This window comes from Pecten maximus, chromosome 14 (assembly GCF_902652985.1).
Source record: "Pecten maximus chromosome 14, xPecMax1.1, whole genome shotgun sequence".
Taxonomy (NCBI): domain Eukaryota; kingdom Metazoa; phylum Mollusca; class Bivalvia; order Pectinida; family Pectinidae; genus Pecten; species Pecten maximus.
In genome coordinates, this window is record NC_047028.1 from 29182054 (window position 1) to 29206034 (window position 23981).

At 34.7% G+C, this 23981-nt stretch overlaps 1 protein-coding gene across 1 annotated transcript in view; it reads left to right on the forward strand.

Moving 5' to 3' along the window:
• Positions 1-10751, forward strand: part of LOC117341917 (zinc finger protein ZIC 4-like) — a 28490-nt gene extending 17739 nt beyond the window's left edge. The window contains exon 2 of the mRNA XM_033903777.1: positions 7603-10751. Within this exon, the coding sequence (XP_033759668.1) occupies positions 7603-8126 (524 nt within the window). The 3' untranslated portion in view covers positions 8127-10751. The remainder of the gene's footprint in view (positions 1-7602) is intronic.
• The last annotated feature ends 13230 nt before the right edge of the window (positions 10752-23981 follow it).

Consider the following 23981-nt stretch of genomic DNA (forward strand, 5'->3'; position numbering starts at 1 on the left):
CTGCTTATCTGCATTTTGCATTTACCGCTACATTGACCAATCACATACTTCATCTTGACCAGTAACGCCACCTGTCGCGTCATTTCCGGGAACAAAAGAATATTATACGGCTATGCCGAAAAACAAATAACAACACAAATCGTAGATAATAGTCGGAATCCTTCGGACAATATGCATGTAGGTCTTCTCCTCGGAGCCCCTCGGCCAATATGTAGGTCTAATCCTCGGAGCCCCTCGGACAATATGTAGGTCTAATCCTCGGAGCTACTCGGACAATATGTAGGTCTAATCCTCGGAACCCCTCGGACAATATGTAGGTCTAATCCTCGGAGCCACTCGGACAATATGTAGGTCTAAACCTCGGAGCCCCTCGGACAATATGTAGGTCTAACCCTCGGAACCCTTTAGACAATATGTAGGTCTAAACCTCGGAGCCCTTCGGACAATATGTAGGTCTAATCCTCGGAGCCCCTCGGACAATATGTAGGTCTAAACCTCGGAGCCCCTCGGACAAAATGCAGGTCTAAACCACGGAACCCTTTAGACAATATATAGATCTGCTCCTCGGACCCCTTCGGACAATATGCAGTTCTACTACAGCAAAAGTATATAAACGCCCGTTCCTAATAATTTAATTAAACGTGTACATACATCATAAGATGGCTAAATAGCTATACTTATGTACAATACGATTATAATTGGATAGATGATAGAAAATGACAAAAAATACACAAATATTGCTAAGAAGTAGACAATATCATCAATATTTCATTCATTCATTTAAATCATGAATGATGAAATCTGACACTCGTAAAATCAATAACATAAAGAGCTTATACTTAACAAGAGATACAAGGTATAATGAACTAGTTTCCATTTTTGTCACTTTTTTTTATTTAAATATCGGTATGAAGTGCGTACTTTTATAGAGAGTACTTGTTTTGTGAATGATGTACTTATAGAGTCCGCTCTACAGGAGCCGAGTCAATATGGTGGTTTCGTCAGGTTTTCAAGGTACATTGTCAGAGAGCAGAATTGTAGCAGTATTCGTCACATGATCGTTGTTTAAATATTCGCACTAATGTAATTAAGTACATCTGATCATTTGTCTTTATATAAAAGGACATTCAGATACAATGCATCATGTTGCTTGTAACATGAACTCAACTATTTCGGGGGCGGGGGCGATATGGAGTATTACATTCTAGTGTCATGTCACCCATTCCGCGTTCTTTATATCTTGTACTACGTACCCAACAACATGTACCCATGTTAATATGCTTTCCTTTCCCTTTACCGTATGCCCTTGAACCTCTGTATCCATATACCCTATACCCCGAAACTCAATTCTCTATACCCTGTACCCTATATATACCCTGTACCCTATATATAACCCCGAACCTCTATATCCCTATACCCTGTACCCTAAATATACCACAGAACCCCTGTACCCTATATATATCCCTGAATCTCTGTCTCCCTATACCCTGTACCCTATACCCCTGAACATCTGTATCTCTATACCCTGTACCCAATATATACCCCTGAACCTCTGTATCCCTATACCCTGTACCCTATATATACCCCTGAACCTCTGTATCCCGGTACCCTGTACCCTATATATACCCCTGAACCTCTGTATCCCTATACCCTGTACCCTATATATACCCCTGAACCTCTGTATCCCTATACCATGTACTCTATATATACCCTGAACCCCTGTATCACTATACCCTGTACCCTATATATACCCCTGAACCTCTATACCCTGTACCCTATATATACCCCTGAACCTCTGTATCACTATACCCTGTACTCTATATATACCCCTGAACCTCTGTATCCCTATACCCTGTACCCTATATATACCCCTGAACCTCTATACCCTGTACCCTATATATACCCCTGAACCTCTGTATCCCTATACCCTGTACCCTATATATACCCCTGAACCCCTGTATCACTATACCCTGTACCCTATATATACCCCTGAACCTCTGTATCCCTATACCCTGTACCCTATACCCCTGAACCTCTGTATCCCTATACCCTGTACTCTATATATAGCCCTGAACCTCTGTATCCCTATACCCTGTACTCTATATATAGCCCTGAACCTCTGTATCCCTATACCCTGTACCCCTAAACCCCTGTATCCCTATACCCTGTACCCTATATATACCCCTGAACCCTATATATACCCCTGAACCTCTGTATCATTATACCCTGTACCCTATATATACCCCTGAACCTCTGTATACCTATACCCTGTACCCTATATATACAATGTACCCCTGAACCTCTGTATCCCTATACCCTGTACCCTATATATACCCCTGAACCTCTGTATCACTATACCCTGTACCCTATACCCCTGAACCTCTGTATCCCTATACCCTGTACTCTATATATACCCTGTACTCTATATATACCCCTGAACCTCTATACCCTGTACCCTATATATACCCTGTACCCTATATATACCCCTGCACCTCTGTATCCCTGTACCCTGTACCCTATATATACCCCTAAACCTCTGCATCCCTATACCCTGTACCCTATAAATACCCATGAAACTCTGTATCCCTGTACCCTATATATACCCCTGAACCTCTGTATCCCTATACCCTGTACCCTATATATACCCCTGAACCCTATATATACCCCTGAACCTCTGTATCCCTATACCCTGTACTCTATATATACCCCTGAACTTCTGTATCCCTATACCCCGTACCCTATATATACCCCTGTACCCTATATATACCCCTGAATCTCTGTATCCCTATAACCTGTACCCTATATATACCCTGTACCCTATATATACCCTATACCCTATATATACCCATGAACCCCTGTATCCTAGCTATATACCGATGGAACTCTGTACCCTTCAATCCGAGTATCCTGTTACCTCTCCTGCCCCGCTCTTTCTCCTTACGTAACTCTTGACAGAGTTCCTTAATATCACCCTCTCGCCTTTGTGGGCGCCTTCTTCAAGACCTTCAAAACAGTGTCCTCATCGCGCAATAACCCCCATACTCCTACCACTCCCCCCTCGCCATCCCCACTCCCCAGTATCGGTCAGGCAGTACTGGTATACATCTGATACGGAATGATAGAGAGATAGTATCATTTGCTCCGGCGGACGAGACATAGAGATAAGTCGAGGCAGGCTGACTGTCTAAACATTTAAAGCTTTCTTATCAATGATAATTATACAGCGAGACACAAATTAGCCGTCTCTACGTTCAGTCGGTATAGTACAGATTTACACTCTAATACATTTATCAATCATATGCAGGTGCATTTAATAAATATTTTTTTAGTGAAAATTATAATTTACATTCCCGAAATATTTTCGTCTAGAATATACATATATATACATATCGGTTGATCTTCTGGATTTAAATTATTATGTTTTTTATTAAATTCATTAAAGCGTTTTATTAAGTTGTGTTCTGTTTTAATCAGTTACACAACTCAGATTTTTTTTTTCAATTCTTCAATTTTCATGTCACGGAGGCCAATGTCACATATACACTATTTATTTTCTTTATTTCAAATCAACTGTGTATACTCTCTCTGCTCGAGGGAAATATTTAAATTCTGTGGCGTCTTTAGTTGCATATGGTGGGAATATGTATCAATTTATATAAAATATAATTAAATATAATATTTCTCATTCATGGCACATGTGTATTTCCCCAAAATTTGGTTAGTGACATACATTTATATTTCATGAAGAGGAATTAACTTCGTTCCGGATATATACAGTAGGTGTTACGTATTTATTTTTTATTAGTTGTTACCTAATTCCGGAAAAAAAGTTGACCGGCAGACGTTTTATGAATATCGAGATTAGATTGAATTTGTTATGACTAGAAGACGGTTGATGCTATGGTAACGGAATGCAGGGTGCATCTTCCCAAACTAACCATGCTCAAAGTTTTGAAGGATGCTGGATGTGTCAGTTGAGGCCGTGAGTGACACTCAGATTGGAAATGTAATCTTGTTGAGATACTAAATGACTGCCTTACATGCCAAGCAGACGATTGTTTCACCACTTCGGGCCACTTAGTCGTGTTGCTCACAAATCTGCATGGTTGATTGGGGCCTTCTAAGGCTACCGAGAAAAGACAAAGCATTAATCATATTACAGAAACAACAGACTGACTATATATATTGTTTGATAATGAATTTTCTTGTGACGATAACAGCTTGTTCTAAATCAATTAGTGGATTTTAAAGTCGTCTTATGACACAATTTATTTATAATTGTTAAAGACTCCCCTTGGTGAGCCCCAATAAGACACTGTCAGCTTCCGCAAACAAATTAATTGTTCGATTGGCTTCAAGGATTCTCGTATATTATCGCGAGAGTTACATACAGTAATAACGACGAGAACTCGTTGCAATTTGTTAAACTCAATATTTTATCGCTGATAACGTTTTCCATATGCAGCGATGATAATTAAATGTCATATTGTTCCTTTGGGTCAGTTTACGATAAATAAAAACGAACTCCACAGCCGGTACGTAATTAAATACCGGTGATTTATAGAGATAAATTACCCGTGCTATTAAATCTTAGCCGTAAAATAGGAATTTCACATCTCTACTACAGAAAAATAAACATTGCATCTTTACTGTAGAAATGTAAATATTACATCTTTACTGTAGAAATGTAAATATTACATCTTTACTGTAGAAATATAAATATTACATCTTTACTGTAGAAATGTAAATATCACATCTTTACTGTAGACATGTAATTATCACATCTTTACTGTAGAAATGTAAATATTACATCTTTACTGTAGAAATATCAATATTACATCTTTACTGTAGACATGTAAATATTACATCTTTACTGTAGAAATGTAAATGTCACATCTTTACTGTAGAAATGTAAATATCACATCTTTACTGTAGAAATATAAATATTACATCTTTACTGTAGAAATATAAATATTACATCTTTACTGTAGACATGTAAATATTACATCTTTACTGTAGAAATGTAAATATCACATCTTTACTGTAGAAATGTAAATATCACATCTTTACTGTAGAAATATCAATATTACATCTTTACTGTAGACATGTAAATATTACATCTTTACTGTAGACATGTAAATGTCACATCTTTACTGTAGAAATGTAAATGTCACATCTTTACTGTAGAAATGTAAATATCACATCTTTACTGTAGACATGTAAATATCACATCTTTACTGTAGAAATATAAATATTACATCTTTACTGTAGACATGTAAATATCACATCTTTACTGTAGAAATATAAATACAAATGTATTACATCTTAACCATATAACTTATTACTATTTCTTGCTTACTTCAGAAATGTAACTTTTACATCTTAACCGTATAACTTTTACGCCTTTACCGTTCATAGAAATGTAAATATTACATCTTCACCGTATAACGATTACATGTTTACTGTAGAAATGTAACCATTACATCTTCACCGTATAACTTTAACGCCTTTACCGTTCGTAGAAATGTAACCATTACATCTTCACCGTATAAATATTACATCTTTACCGTATAACGATTACATATTTATCATAAAACAATATTTTTACATCTTTACTGTAGAAATATGAATATTACATCATTACCTTAAAGATATAATACATGACAATTTTGATAAATCTTCAATTCAGTAAAATGAAAATATTTTGAATATTAACCTATAAGAATAGGGCTTTCCATTCACGGCAATGGTATTGTAATTTTATTCCGTAAGGGAATGTTTTCTCATATTAGATCTACGATAGCTACATATGTACTTTATACTATTATCTACTACAATGCACTATTGTCTTAAGTCATTGTCATACCATAGCAGAAAACGGTATATTTACATTTCATTTACGTTTAGAAAGCGTAAATTGGAATATTGTCGGGTTGATTTGATTTCCTGACTTAAATCCGGAAGCTAAATTATTCTGACTAATGTGATTCATAAGTCTCGCATAGCTTCAGAAATTATGAAGAGCACTTTTAACGCAAATAATGAAAATCGATTGGCTTCCATTCAATGCGGCATAACACTTTAAGATCAAAAATGTAATCCCCTGATTTTACAGGTCCATAAGACGGGAATTGTTTGAACTGTAATCGATTAGATGTTTGTTGAATAGAAGCGAGATGAATGGGCTCTGTCTAGTAGGATTAATCCTGAAATCGACATGTATACAATTTGATTAATTATGACAATCCAGTCGTTCATGTTTTATTTAGCCTGATATATTATGTTTGTTTAGTTTTCTTTAATACGACGCAAAATCCGTATATTATCTATAATTACTAACTGTTTAGGTTTTATAAATTACATGTGATCCGGATTTCGCGTGACCATCATTACAGCCGTCCGGTTCCATAATTAGATACGTCTGAGAAAATTGATCGATTATGATGCACAATGTAGATGGAATTAGATTAAGATAATTTCTTGACGGATAATTATGTTTTTTTATCAATTAATTTTTTTTGTTTATATTGAGAAAATATAATTTAGAAAATTACGAAGCGATAGATCGAAAATATTAAATAGTAAGCATTCAATAGTTTTGTAAAAAAAAAAATCAGTTGGCGGCGAATTCAAACATATTCCGATAATTTTGAAAATGTTTCATTAGCATCATTCTAATTTTGAAAACAAGAACATGATAACTAAGATTCTATTGTCCTTTTCGAATCCATTTACAATTATATAATATTCTTAGATTAGCAATTACTTGTATATATCAAATCAAATTTAGATCATGTATATAAATATACGTTCGGTACATAACAATACCTACAATGTACAATACGTATTAGTTTATTATATAAATAAATCAATAGATCACGACTTCATTGGTATAAAATGCCTGTGTATTATACCAATTTTTATATACTGGTAAAAGGAATATCAAATATATTATTTCTCATTTGCTGTTTCTGTAAACCTTCTTATATTGGCGAACTAAGATTTAATAAATAACCAATTTCAACAAAGTAAAGTCCTTGATGGAATTCTTGCCATGAAAGAACACACAGACAAAAAATACTGTTTTAAAGTCATACTTTAGTGGGGTATATGAAGCGTTTACACCGCGAAAATAATGTTTCTGCCAATAGATATCCTTCTACAGCATATACATGTAACTAGAGTTCCACCAGCTAATATATGGAACCACGCAAGACATTTCATCGTCTGTCGAAGGCTCTTAATTCAGCGACCGAATCCAATTCAAATATCAAATTGAGGGGATTGGTTTGAGCATACAATTTCAACATTAAAACTTATTAACTAAAGCGCAAACGATTTCTTAAATGCATATCCTCATAATTACTTCAGCCAGTACAACATAACTTTGCAATATCCTATCCAAATCATTATTATTATTGCACCTTGAAAATTTTCTACAGAGATATCATGGCAGTATAACAATGAATTAAGCGAAGTCGTCTTATCGCAAAAATAGATGCACAATGTGTAGTATCGAAAGTATTATTAATGTCTGATAAAAATGTAAATATATTTTTAAATTATTTATTTTAAATTTTTCAAACTTTTTGTCTTCTACAGGAGAGAAGCCATTTATGTGTGAATATGAGGGATGTGACCGGAGATTCGCGAACAGTTCCGACCGGAAGAAGCACAGTCACGTGCACACGAGTGACAAACCATACAACTGTCGGATAAAAGGATGTGAAAAAAGTTATACACATCCAAGTTCACTCCGAAAACATATGAAAGTTCACGAAAATTGTTCAGAATTCGAGGAAAAATTCTCAGATGACGAAAAGTGTGGTATTGAAATACAAAATACATCACCATTATCAAAAACATCATCCCAAAGTTCAGCATCACCCGGAAATCGGAGTCATTTCACGACACCATCGTCAATATCTTCTTCAGGGTTGACGTCAAACGTCACATCCGGTTTGCCTCATTCTCATCATCCGCCCAACCTTAGTGAATGGTACGTTTGTCAGGGATCAACAGGACATGGTAATTTGACATCAGCACATCTGTCCGAACAGCCGGCCTTTAACGCCCTAGGACATCTACAGACTTTACAGCCTCCGACCATTGTCCAGTACTCTTGATCACTAAACACCAGTGAAAATACAAAACAGTCATAATTTAAAGTGTGCCAGTATCCATTTGTACTCGTTTCTCCAGGAGAAATGCAAGGATGAGAATATAAGAGGAAAGTTTTTTAAGTTATTTTTTTTTGTCTCAGTTTTCGAAGATTCTTCATGCCGAGCCATGCTCTTAAAGAGTTACCTCATGTATGGACAAAGCTTATGTAGCATGTATTAGAATACACGATATTGTTTTATTCCAAATATAGAGCTTTGTTTAAATGAAAAGAATCTTCTTTATATGACTGTAAGACATGGTTTACGGACTGGCCCTCTGTCTCGAGAATTTGAGAATTGTAAACAAAATTGAGCTTTATGATTTTGGTCTCTATTCAAATTCAAATTTATTTTATTCTCTTTTCACATACTGACATGATGTATAGAAAAAAAACATATTTACAATATAATATATACAATTAAAGTAGTGTTCGTATAGTCGATACACTGTTTCACAACAAAACATTAAGAAATGTCTGATTCAAAGTTTCAAACTAAGGGGAGATAATAAATTATTATTAACAATTCTCAACACAAAGTTCAGGGGCTGTTGACCAGTCAAGGTTTAAATAGAAAATACAAAATATTTCTTGTGAATGGTATAGAGTATTGTGCGAGGTATACCTGAAGCATATGATTTTTCACTTTTGTATAATTACTTTCTGTATAGCAGAGATATATTAATATGATTCTGTTGAAGCTATCACACTTGTGTTTTGTTTGAAATAGAGGAGATGTAGCCATCACTCCTTAAAGAAATGCTGAAAACGCGTCATCACTAAGCTTAAACCCAGCTTTGAACGACACCAATACTGTTGTTACATAAAACATTTTTATTCTAAAATTTTGACGAAAGGAATCTGAATAGATGTCAAGGTTATCCCCGGTAACAAATCAAATTGAAAATGTGTATCAATGTATAATATTCAAACAACTCCCAACTGATTTTCGTTATTTATGTTCCACCAATGTTCTTTGACTGACATTTCATTCCTTGAATGTACATCTTATGTTTTAATACATTTTCATTGACACTTCCTATATAAATTGTAAAATGATTAAGCAGTGTTGTGACTTGACCGCTATGCTTCACTGTACAGTAGTTTAAATTATGTTGGACAGCCTTCAGCTTCTTTCCAGAACATTTGCAAATTATGAACTGATATTTTTGTATGTTTGTATTCAGATTAGATAAATACTGCCTAAACCAAAACATATCTTATTAACTTAAAGATGGGTATTTTTCATTTAAATAGATCTCAATCTAATGATTTATGTTTGCTTTTTGCTCTTTGGGTTTTAAATCTTGTGTCAACTGACCATGTTCTGTATAAGATCACATGGATGGATTTTAGAACGATTGTACATGCGTTCCATTATAAAAGAATTTCCATAAGTTAGTGGGATATTTTCAAGTAATTTTCATATTCAAATATTTGCTGTAAAATGCACAAAGTAATGTACATGTAGATAGAGACATTGTGTGTTAAAGGAGTTGTATCAAATTGGATACTTCGCGTTTTCTAAAGCATTTTTTCCATTTTACCATATTTGGGTTTATTTATTTTAAAATTTGATTTCGCTAGACTTACAACTTGTATATTTCCAGGCTCGTAATGTTTTCTCCCTCTCGTTCAAATTTAGATTCCTTAATTTTATTTTTTTGAGGTACCGTGTACGTATACAACTGTATTTCGAACAATGGTAAAACCTTTGAAGTACATTGGTTTCCGTCATGTAACACAGCCAATCATATTGCATTCAATACGTGACATAATGACGTCAGCAATATGGCGGCCATCTGGTCGGACGTCTGCAAATATTATCAAGCCACATAAACATAATTGGTTGCGACATGCCGCCTCACGTGTCAAAAATGAGTCGGAATCGCGGTTTTCATCACATTTTATAAAAAATCGTGTTGGTATTCAAACGTTTCGTCACACTCAAATACGTTATACATGTATGAAAGACTCATTTGCAATGTGCATACACATGTTTGTTTCTATCATGGTAATTCGTATGATAAACTGTGACGTCATGCTAGCATATAATGACGTCATGTTTACAAACTTTTGCATGATATTTACATTTCCAGTGTGTGCTCGTTAGAAGTATGTAAACATCAAATTTGACACGTAGGAATTTATATATAAAATGTAAGTACAATGAATATATATATTTTTTTTATCGTTTACTGGTGTGGAAACTGCATTTTTTTTTTACAGATATTTAAAAATGGCGCCCTAACAAGAACTTTTCCTTAAATAGCATGCGGCCAAAATTGATTCTTAGATATGGCGATGTTTTTATATAATTCTCAGGGGTATGGTAACCTATCAGTCATGGGTTATTCATATTTCAATGCAAGGGGGTAATAAAAATCTTTATGTTGATCCCCTTTCTTTATTATATTTGTCTACTCCTATAACTGGCGCCTGTGTAACATGTCGCTACATTTCCTTATGACGACTATGTACAGAATCTGTTGAGTCAGTTAAAACAAGAATGACGTCATTGTCTATGACGCGTTAATTAATTAATACTTTTATAAATGTGTTATTGATGTTATTAAAATTGTTACCAGATTTTGTTTTTGTTGTTGTTTTTAATGATATACTAAATTTATTGTAACTGTAAATTTGTTCTAAGCTACGTGATACTCCAGGTATGTCCTGAAAATGCCACGATACATGATTACGACGATGAAGCAGGTGAGCAAAATGAAAAATGGATATAAGTAGATGAGGTCATTATCTTTGAATGCGATTTTTTTTCACATCAGCATCATCACCGAAATATATATTTGTATCCAACTGTATTAAATATTCAACAACCCGCACTTCTGATTTGGTAATAAAAAAAAACTCAACCTTCGATAATCATCTCCAAATCACCAAAAAGAGGAATATACGAAGAAGCAATCTTCTCTTCTTGTACAATATATAAAGAAGCAATCTTCTCTTCTTGTACAATCTTTGTTTCGCCAAGAAAAAGAACCCTATAAAGCCCGGATGAAACATGATTTATCAGAAGAAACCAAAGATCACTTTCGCCGTCCTAGAGCAGAATTTTCACTTGAGGCAAGAGGATATATTTTTGAAAATCCAAAATTATTTTGTGTCGTCTGTTTGAAAGACCATTGTTTATTTGGCAAAGTTTTGACCCCTCCAATTGCTAAATGACGAAGGTCAATTGAAAGGTACAAAAAAACAAACAAATTTAAACTTATTTTCCACTTCTGTCGTCTGCTTCAATCATTGGTAACTCTGATGAAGAAAGATGTTTGTAGAAAAGTCACGAATGACAGAAAATTGAAGCAGAACAACCCAAAATCTAAAAAACAGGACATATTTTCACTGTCATTTAATAAATTTAATCCAATCAAAACTAGATACAACGATGACTTTTATCATATTAAGAATTGGACCATGACAACGATATAGTTAGTGTGCGTGCTATGCCTTCAAAATCTGGTCCATCCGGGTACGATTCGATTCCGGGCTTTTGCAAGTGGTAGCTCTAGCCACCACATAGAGGAAGAGAGTCAATTTGTTTCGGTCTTTTGAGATATTGTTGACAGCTTTTGTGTCCGATAAAGACTAGTATTATCGGGTATTTATGCGTAATAGACTATATTGTGTTTAAAATAGTCTTTTTAGAATATATAACGTTTGACTTAGCAACATTTAAGACCACAAAGAACTCGAACAAGTTAGTTTACATTGTATATATCCTCAATGAAAATGATGACAATGTCTTACAAAGACACAGGGAAACATCTGGAGCAATGGGACGCATTGTTAGATTATCGCTATTATAACACAAAAAAAGTCGACGCCAATGTAACACAAAATTTACTCCGTGAGAACTTCATATTATAACTTTTCTTGAGAAATTCCAACACAGACTTAAAAAAACAACTATGTATGTCAATATTACTTGCATATAGGGTTAATGAAATGTTGAATTAAAATTCCCGACTGTGAAGACTGGTAAGCTTATTGGGTAGTCTACAAGTGACTTGCACTTTTATATTTTTTGTTGAAGGACATAATTTATTTACCAAGCCGATAAGTGGATGCGACATCTGTTCGTAACGTAACAAAGACCAGGAAGCTAGGATGTAGGGTTATCAGACAGAATAGGATGTGCTGTATCTCTCTGTATGTGATGTCTTCCACTCAGGAGACTTTTAGAAACAAACAAAAATATCCTTCTAACCAACTAACTAGCCCCTACCTCCTATCCCAGCCCCGAACCAACCCACCTTATCCCTATACCCAAAGCATCAATTAAGTTTTGTTTTCCGAACTGCTCTTCCGTTTGGTGCCTTCTTTTCCTCTGCGTTGAAATCCTCTTCGACATCAGTCCTCATATGACCCCGGCTGTAGCGCGGACGAAAATTATAAACAAATACAAACTGCCCAATAACTAAAAACACAACTGTTTAATTGATTCATTTCATATACCGCTTTCATTCTGTCTTTCTGTGCTTTATTTTCTTCTATTGTTGTCTCCTTGGCACCCGACCTCATTTGACACAAGCTGTTGCGAGGAATTTAAACCCCTACAAAATGATATACCTCGAAATGACTGTTCCCGTTCTAACGTCTTCCTTGGCAATGCCGCATGTACGTTTGACATTTAGTCTAGCGCTCCTCCTGTGAGGAAGGCTGTGGGTTTTGTCCCATGGTACCAACGTCTTTTAAACTGGTACAGGTACTTGGTGCTTCCGGCTTGATGCTCAGCCATAAGAAAGTTGTCCGGTTAGATATAATGGCCTATTTCGGTGTCGGTATGATGGGCTGGATGAGATGTCATAATTATTGGCCAAGATGATAACATTTCATTGAAGATACCGCTTGCTTAATGGAGGGGGGGGGGGGGGGGGGGGGGGGGGGGGGGGGGGGTCAAATTGACTTCATTCAAATAGGCACCGTCTACTTAGTCTTATTGTGGACTTATGGCATCAAACAGTAGTAACCATAATAAAAAATAACTTCATCATTAACATACGGTTTGATTTTTAACCAAAGCTCGGCTTTCTATGAAAGTTAAAAAAAACGGACATCAACGGAAATGGAGAGTTTGTCTGTTTTACCATACTGATGTCATTACATTCTATGTGCCTGACGTAATGCATCCCATATCATGACTAAAGATTTCAAATTATCAATGCTTGAAAGAATTAAACCGTGGAAGGAAATGAGGAGAAATACGGAACGAGAGAAGAGATAAAACCTATTTCAGGACGAGAAAAGTGGTGAAACCTATGCTGTATACCCCATCCCTCAACTCACCTGTGCGGGATAAGGGTGACATCCTCTGTTTATGGCACATTGGAGCTTCTAAGGGAAAGGCTTTCTTAACCCTCTGCATATTGATCGTGGGAAGCGACTATTAGTGGACCTCCTGAGGAATCCAGATATTTCCTTCTGTGTCTTCTGCTTAGAGGACGTTGGATATGTTGCTGGCACTGGAACCTTGTCACGTTCTTTTCTTGATTTTCCTTTTACATTCTGTCTATTTCTGCTTTATGTAGTTTGATATATTCTGTTGGATCCTTGGCGCTCGTCTTCATATAATCTGGCTGGTTCAAGGACGTTAAATCATGAACAAACATACAAAGCAAACAAACAAACAACGCAAGCAATAAAAGAGAAATACACCAAAATGGAAAGGACACGAGGTTTGATGTGTACAGTGAGTTAGATAAGAAAAAATATATACATGTACTCATCGGAGAACATTTGAATGAAGGCAGACTTCAGGTTAAGTTCAGATAAAGGTAATTGGTCAAACTCATCATTTGAGGTAAGCAGAGTTTTAAAACTTGTAAGCATATTTTAATAGAACAGTATTTACGGTATAAGCTATTTCATAAATTCATTTCACTATCGAACGAAATAACCGTTTAATGAGTATGAAATCTACAGATATGGTCGCTTTAATAGGTGTTAAATCTACAGATATAGTCGCTTTAATGAGTATGAAAACTTCAGTTATAGTCGCTTTAATGCATACTATTTACAGTTTTGTTAAACGGCTGCTTTTTCTGATGTTGCTCGCTTTTCCGAGAAATATGGTGAATTTATAATACGCTATTCAGAAACTGATACTTGGATATTTAAAAACACCTGTGATTATTGCTAATCTAAAGCCACCAGACTTTTTTATCTGCCAGAAATGTCTACAGTATTGCATCTAACCATATTATATTGAAATTATCACTATTGAATTTTAACATAAAAGCAATTCCCTTTATAACACAACGTTAATATCTATAGATAATAATCTCCGGATAATAGCAAACAAGATCGACGAGGCTCCGGATAAAGTAATCTCTGTTATTTTGGTTCAGTCTAGATAAACATTTCGAAATTTTGTCAATAAATTCGATACGACTTTTTTTCTTCCGTATTTGCTGAAAGTTTAAATAAATGGAAAAGCTATACATCCATTGCATTTCTTACGTAATTCAGAAGTAATTGCTTTCCAATTGATACTAGTAACTGAGCACTAGGATACACGCATGTAAACGTACGAATAAAGTATGATATAAAGAATGTTCGTTTCTTCGTACATATACATTTTTCTGATGACTTTTGATACCTATCGTATTCAGATCTTGACATTTCTCTCGGTAAATTAAATGAAATATCATATCTATATGTTCAAAATACATATCACCCCGGGAATTATAGCACTTTGAAGTCTAATTTAACAATCGGCGAGAGATCTCGCGACCCTGCCTTAACCCTTGGGTACGTTTTCGCAGGGTTTCGGGATATATTTGGATTACCTTCACAGAGGCTCTTCGTGCTTTATCGTAAATATTTAGCGAGCCAATTTCGACTGGGTATGTTTTGCTAGTCCGTCGGGTATTACAACTGCCCGGGGGCGCTCTGATAAGCTATCCCATCTCAGCTGGGTGTAAGGGAGCTCTTCAACATGGAGGTTAATAATCACGAAGGTGTCGGTTTCCCGCGAAATGATTGATGGGGTGTCAATTTCATAAGTTCGATTTTTCTTTTTATACCAGCCAGGTGGAGCGGATTACAATTCCATTAAATTAAGATACGGGTATATCAGTTTGTATTTTTGAAATTATAAATGTTGAATGAATAGATATTGATGTTATTTTATCATGGGAAAACGAAAATTACAGGTTTACTTTATTATAAATATAAATAAATAAGAAAAAAGAAGCTTCTGTTTCAGAATTTTAATTTTCTTTCCCATGGAAATGTCAATTTTGAAATATATAAACTTATTTTTCGAACACGCACTCTTAAAAGCTAAAAGCATCTACTCCAAAATTGTACCTGTACATCATATTGCCTATTGTGAACCCCGAAAAGCAAAACGATGAAACTTGAAACAGCAAATATTGATTCATAATTAAGAATGAAAGTTAATAATTCGAAAATACATAAAAATGTGGAGTAATGGTATTTAGATCTTAGTCCTTTTTAAGCTTTTTTCTTCTATATATTATATAATACTAGCAAACGTATTGGTAATGTGCCTTAAAAATGTCTTGTGACTTACTTGACTTACAAATTGTAGATGCTATTCAGGCAAATCAATAAGTTTATTTTCAAGCTCGCTGTCAATCTAATTCTGTATGAGGCATTAACATTTTCAACGTTTTGGAACTTTGTATTTTTTATCAAGCCTGAGTTTTGTCCCTTGAGAGGAAAGTTCCTTGAGAAATCCAAATACTTGAGACATATTCCTCCCCCACATCTATAAATAGATACACGTGTTTTACATGTACAGATGGCATATTTCCCCAATAAAAACTGTTTTCTGATGTACCACGACAGTTTTTCATTATTTCCCCTGATTAAAATATGAAAACATCTGACATTGAAATAATTTTAGATTTTGATGGATCTCAGCTATTTGGGATCTGCTTGTACATCTGGCAATTTTTTTCTAAAATGGCTGGTTAGTTTGAAAAAAAAATGATATCTATATCTTTCTTTCAAAAATATGATTTCCATATGTTTTTCGATTTTGTTTTGCGTTGTTAGCAAAGAGAAATTAATTTGACTGCAATATTTCAGACAAAAAAATCATATTTGATCATTACATTTATAATAAAAGTAAATTGTAAGCTTACAATGCTTGAAAGAAGTGTGCTCAATGTCCATGTAGACCATTATAGGGCATATTACCTACTACTTACGTACCATAAATAACAATGTCAAAAACCAAAACATCTAAATTGCACATTTTTCCAGGCAATGAGGGACCCATTCGTTCACACTAGCGTAATCCCGCCATCTGTTTTTAATTACGTGACGTCACAAATGTAGCCTACAGATATGAGCGTGCTCATTTAATTAGAGGTACCAATATTTAAAATACTCAAGACTAACGCCGGAATTTGTAAGTACGTTGTAAATAGCTTTATTGACAATTTGACTCCATAGCTTTCATACAACTGCTAAAACACACTAATGAGAGAACACAAAGTGACATTTCGGGGTTTTTTTCAGACGGGGCAGCTTAAATATTAAAAACCAACTTAATCGAAAGGAGTAAGGATACAAAAGATCAACTTTACTTTCATTAGATAACATAATTTTATTTCGAAAGTTAAAAGTTTCAGTCCCCGGTTCTTTAAAGTCTTTCGCGAGTGTTAGGAGGGAGGGGACTACCGAAAATGGATAAGAAAGACCAGGTATTTGCAATGGTCAGTGATGACCAACAGAGCGGTCATTATGTTTATACATTCAATCTGCAGACACTCTTTCATCGGTCATTTTACAAAGGAACCTAGATAAACGTTATCAAAGCCTTCAAATCGGCAAGAAATAAACGCGATTTTGGAAAATTTTTAAAGCATCATTGCCATCAGTGTCACACCGCCATTAGGTACAGTGAATTGAGTTATTATAAAGATTGCCATCCTCTTTGTGGATTCAATTATCTCTTACTTTTCATGTTGGGTTATCTCCCCTTATTTTTTCATGTTGGATTATCTCCCCTTATTTTTCATGTTGGGTTATCTCCCCCTTTTTTCATGTTGGATTCTCTCCCCATTATTTCATGTTGGGTTATCTCCCCATATTTTCATGTTGGATTCTCTCCCCATTATTTCATGTTGGGTTATCTCCCCATATTTTCATGTTGGATTCTCTCCCCATTATTTCATGTTGGGTTATCTCCCTATATTTTCGTGTTGGGTTATCTCCCCATATTTTCGTGCTTGGTTATCTCCCCATATTTTCGTGTTGGATTATCTCCCCTTATCTTTCATGCTGGGTTATCTCCCTTTATTTTCGTGATGAGTTATCTCCCCTAACATTCCTGACGTGTCTAACTGACAGACATTCATCTGCTGTAACATATGTGTATCCAAAGTTATATAAAATTTAAACGACATTTTTACATAAAATGATTTCAATTTTGACATAGAATAGAATTCTGAAATAAATATTAAGTATCCTCCCCTAACAGACCTTTTGATGGAAATAACACGCATTTTGTACGTGCTTGATATTGATTTCGAGAAATCTCAAATTTATAAAAAATTCGTCCTAATATGCAATATAAAAACTTTTTTCTGCCAGTGAGATCACACGTACTCATTACTACCTTTCCCTCGACTGAAATAAATACTATTTGGCCACACAAATCAAGAAGATTTTACACTATTTTCACTTCCTCTGAACTCAGTTTAACACGTTTACCAGGACGTTAAACGATACAAAGCCAAACCTAAACTGCATATTCAAATTTAGTTGGAAGAGATATGCTTCACTCATCAAACTTCATATTCCATTCCGTTTGGTAATCAATTTCTAAATTAAAATCTAAAATATCAGGAACCAATCTCAGTATTTTTAAAACTTCGACGTTGAAAATACTGCAATAAATTAATCAAAATTAAGCTAATGATGTTTTAAACATCAATTCAACATGAATGAGACATTTTAGGGTAATCCATTAAAGAAAAGGGTCGTGGATCCTTTAACTACAGTTTGAAAGCTGCAATAGAAGTATAAATGATTAAAATTAGCCTTGCTTCTCTCCGAAGGATATTTAATGATATACAATAAATCTCACATTTCGACTTATCTATCAAACTGACACAAACTACTTTATTGAATGGTAATGAATTAGGATTGGTAATTTAAAATTACGAAACACAATCTGTAAGGTAAACAGCCCTCAAAGTTCAGGCCGACACGGGCAATAAAGATATTTACAAAGTGCACCCTCCTCTCTTTGGAGTGTTAACCCTCTGAATAGAAATCTGCTTTACAAGCTCAGACAACAAAACAGTTCCTGTTGATTGTACTTTAAAGATTCATTTGGAGTTCGGAGATACTTGCTACGCCCCCTGGCGGTTGTGTCTATGGGCGCGTTAGGTACACATTTTGTAACCGTTAACAGGTCATTCTAATACGAGATAACATCAAGCATTTTATTGACACTGACGGGAATCGCTTTGTAATTTCAAATGCTAATCATTCACGGACTAAATGCGGAAAGGGAGAGTTTTTCGGTTGATTTATACGCGGATTCTATCTATTCATTTTGTATAGAGGACCAAATAGTTTCAATTTTGTATAATCTCATTTTCGCTACCAGAGCTTTCGAAGGTGAGAATAAATTCAAATAGTCAACAACAGTTTTAAGAAATATACATGTACCAGGTACATACAAAGTTTAAGCAGTGAATATTTTAAACACAAAATGAATTAGGTTTTGTTTTGTTAATTATGCATTTTGTTTTATATATACGGCTATTTCAATATAATTTTGCCGTGTCACCTTAGTAAGTAACATTTATTTACGTATTATTACTTGTTTTCAAATTTCATCATACAAAGATATAACGGCTCTTGTTTTTTATTGCTTTACTGCCTATCGACAATCAAAGTGATTTTAGCGCTAATTACAGTAAATTAATTAAATATAATTATGCAAATGTTGTTGTCAATGCAGATAAACATTCAAAAGTTTTCTGAGTGGTTGATAGATTAGTCGACTAGTTTTGTTTTAAATATGATTTGGCTAGTTTTCCTGAGTTTATTAATTAATCGATGATTAGCCATGCCAGGGAAATCACAATTCTGATTTGCAATCATAAATGTAACCGAAGTATATAATGAGCAATTGTTCACCTGTTAAGACAAAAATTTAATCGACATTTTTTCAGGATAATACATGAACGGAATTGGCCTTCAATGATTCGATAATATATATATATATTGTATATATAATAAAAACCGGTAGCGTTTTATAACAATTAAGTGCCTTTCAAACGTCATGATAAGTTATTACATTGGCCCAGGGTCTAAACCATTCGTGTCTGCATTGAACATAGCTCTTCTTTATAGCGCCCCTTTAACATACTGCTTTGATTTCCCCAATGTTTTTTTCAGAGTTGCTATCCCCTCTCCTAAAGCAGCCTTACGTTACGAGACAACACACTACCATTCATTGTGTTGCCTGTAATGCGTTTTATGTTCGCCATATACCATTCTTAAAAGAAGACAAATTCGACAAAGCCTATTCTGTCAGAAGTGTCACTTACCACAGACAATGGCGTCCGGCTTACGAAAACGACCCAGTGTTGACATTTCTCGATATAATTAAACAATTTATGTCCTATCGGCACCTTCAACTTCAGAATTCATTTCTGTTACAAACATGAACCTGTGAAGCGTCTGCTCGACCTGGATCAACAACCGGAAGTAAGCAATAGGTCACGATAAAAAGCTCACAAAAGTCACAATTTACTATCGTTTTATTTATAAAAGGAATAATCATTTCACGAGCATGAATATGAAAATCGTGTTATGTAAATGATAAAGAAAAGTATAGGCTGGCTCAACACATTGTGTGAGTTCTTTAAAATGCCCCAAACTGTTGAAGCGTCGTGTGAAAACGCAAACATGACTCCGGCGCGGATGTCATAAATAGACAGAATCACTTCCATCGATACCTCTTCATATCAATCGTTTCTGAAGTCTCATTAGGCAACGAATAAAGTCTATTTTCCACAAACCACTCATCCGAGAATAATCGCATCTTCGCCTTAAAAATCACCCGGGCAGAACGTCGCCTCTCTAACATAAATGGAACATTACGGCACGAAAGGATGCCGGAGGTCTGAATAGCGGTAATGGAGCGAAATGAACGCCTCAATTTATTTGGAGTGAGCTAGCGTTTTATAGACTGCAGTTTGTGCTTACATCGATTTAAAGTCTCGGGATCGTCGTTTCAACAGAGAAACTGTGAATGGCATTTATTCAACACAACTGCATACGGCCCGAGAGCGTTTTCCTGTACTACGTCAGGGTAGTATCTTGAATGGCGGATGGATACTGTGCCCATGGTTAACATTGTATTCCGTTTTACTACGAAGCTGCTGTGAAATGTGTCACGTGCGCGTTGCTGCTATTTTAGAAAGCACGTGAGAGCTTGATTGCACGTGCGTTAAGGCGGCAGTAGTCGCCTATCAGTACCGTTTCGTCCTTTGTATCTATATGTCTCTAAGAACAGCATCCATTTTTGTTTTCATCGTTAATGATTAAGTCGAATGGATTTGACTTTAAACATATTTTATTGTCTAAACAAGAGCAATAGGATTAGGCACAAGCTATTACAACTTATGAAGCCTTCTCCACTCAACATGTTAATATTTACAAGTAATGACATAGGTATAATATATAGTAAATCATGTAACATTTAGGAGGAAAAATGGATAATTTAACATGCAATGTACATTTACATAATAAAGAGATACAAGTATATATATTCAAAATCTTCTGCTGGACTTTATGAAAGACTGCACATATCCAAATACATAACTATTCACTTCCAAAGCCAAGTTTTCATTACCATATAATAACAAATTTAAATTTACATGTATATTTAAATCATTAAAATATTGGAACATTTCAGCACGAGCAGTAGCATATCTTGGACATTCAAAAAAGAAATGATGCGCATTTTCACAAATGTAACCACAGTTTACACAGATAGAGTCCTCTGCCAAATTTACACGAAAAAGATCATCCTTAAGAGAACTACACTTATATCTTAATTTTGTATGTATTATATTAAACTTTCTTTCACCATAATTATAGTAGCAAGGCAGACTAGTAGAAATAGGTTGAGAGAGAGCTAGTTTGAAAGAAGAAAGAGAAAGGGATTTAACATTGTCGAATGGATGGGTTTAAAGATTTATAAGAATAACTAACTTATTTGAGCTAAAGAATATTAAAATTCTTTTTTGTCTACTTCCGAATTCTGTTTTCAGATTTGCCAACTATTAATATGGTAAAACTATTTTTACTGTTTTAATTACAATTCCTGCTTGAAGACTATCCAGAATTGTTCGCGAGCTGTGCTATAATAGCCATAAGCAAATATCTTAAAGAAAGGAGCCTGTTGCAAGAATAAAAAAGTAGACATTTATATTTGGAGTTCGATAATTGCAGAAACACGCAATGAATATGTATTTCTATACAAACACCCCTGCATGAACGCATTGCATTTAATTTACCACAAATACCTAATCCTATGTTAAACCTTGAAGGAATGGAGGTAACATGTCGGAGTTCAACCGCTATTAATATTAAGGTATTTAGTTCAATTTCCAAATTGTGTCTTTTCCATTTCTATATTGTAACATCCCTGCTTCCCCTATATACAAAATGTACGGTGTTAACAGGATCCAGTTGATTCGATATGTAAGGACCAGTTCAACTTACCACAGTTTCCGTAACAGCTATTGATCACTGACGTGCAAATAAGCAAAACAAGAATTTGAAAGATGTAGGTTTATAAAAAATTATGGGAAAATTTTATGGTCATCATCCTATTGCGATATGAAGTCTGATGACGCTTAATTTTCCGAAACACCTGGTCTTATTCTCCTTGTACTTTTTCAAGAGTCTCGAAATCTTTTTTTTTTGTTTTTTGTGTACTTTGCCTCGTTTTATCGACTTAGAGTTAGCATTACGGTTTCGTTATCATAAACAGCACTTTAGTCGATATTGTACATACATTAATTAATATTACATTAATATGTGATGGGAAATCAGCATTTCGTTATTATGTCGGTATTCTTCGCTGTTCTTGATGCAGTTTGTCTCAAGTGTTTAAGATTAGTGAACATGTTTTCTGCAAAATTGGGAGGAGTTGCATAAAACATTTTTAACTGTCTGTATGCACTTGTTGTGAAATGTAACTCCACGTGTTTATCTTGTATTTACGAGTTTAATTTTTTGTTGTTTTTGTGTACCATAAAAGCTGCTTAACACACAAATGGAATAATACTGGATTCCAGAAGCATACATTTGCGTAGTTTTTAAGTTGTTGTCAAACAAAGCTTTTAACATAAAATATGCCATATAACAAGTTTGTTCGTGTAAAAAAAATACGATGTAAATTGTCATATTTTATCTTGAATTTTTGTGACGATTTTTTTGCTCGACATATCTGTTAGTTAAAGTCCATCTATTACGATTATATAGAGTTCAGAATACTCTTTGTAATGATTCAACAGCGGTATAGTCTGATAAAACAATTTGTAATCGTACGTCGGGAATTATTATTATAGATATGTAGATACTGTTTATCAATAAATACCCATGATTTCATATCTTAAAGTACAATTTTTATGATACTTTTTTAAAACGATATTGGTCATATACATTTGTATCAGTTTTTTAAGAAATGTGGATGGAAACCATCCACCTTGGATTAAGAGAAAGAAATACGAAACTAACTGATAAGACAAACCTAGCTCTCAAGTTTCCGGGACAGGAAATCGGATTTTACAGTTAAAATCTTTCGTGGCCAAATGACGGAACACGACAACAGCTATCCGGCGCTGATGTAGATATAAAAACGTACATTTCGTTTCGGATATTTAAATGAATAATGTTTTGTATGATAACTGATGGTGATCAAGATCTCTCCCCGCGATAATCTCGCTAAATCTCGTCGATGAAGTGGAACAGGGGTTTATAAACTTCATAAATGAATTAAGATAAGAGAGCAGAGCGAGCTTGATGACGGCAGTGTTTTGAAGGATAAAGGCCGAACGAATGGCCTGTTATAGTCTTTGGCGCAACGACCTCTACGCCGCAGATTCTTGATATGTTTGACTGAACAGTAAACGGACTAAATATATAAGCAAGAAGTGTAAATATTAGACATTTTGTACAACGTTTGTAAAAAAAAATATCAACATTTATCAAACACATAGAAATCTCTGCTGTTTCTGATGGAAAAGCATTAGGTTAGAATCCGTAGGATAGCAATAGGCTGGCCACTAGCCCTTAAGATTTTTGTTAAGGATTTTTCAGCTAAAATATTATACTTGATTTCCTAGTTTGAAACTTTGGCAGGAATCGGACATATCATATAGACAAGAATCATAATTAAAGCTCATTCATTAATTAATATATAATTTTGATATTCTATAGACAGGGGCCGGTCTAGGGTAGCTACAATGCAGAAGAATATCGGAGTATCCGGAGATATCTCATGTGGGCTGTCGAGCGCAAACCTTTTAACCTCCGGTCGGGGAGTCGAACCCCTGACGTCTCAGAAAAGACAAGTGCATTATCCAGTGCGCCATACCATAGTGGTGAATTGTTGATCATCAGATAACGTTATTGAATGTTATCACACAATAACCCTGAAATTCTAATGGTTAACATAGTTTATTATATAACATAAGAACTGATAAATCTTACTAAGAAACAATTGTATTACAGTCTTAATAAAATATTCGGACATTTATATACAAATTACAAATAAATATATATTCAAATT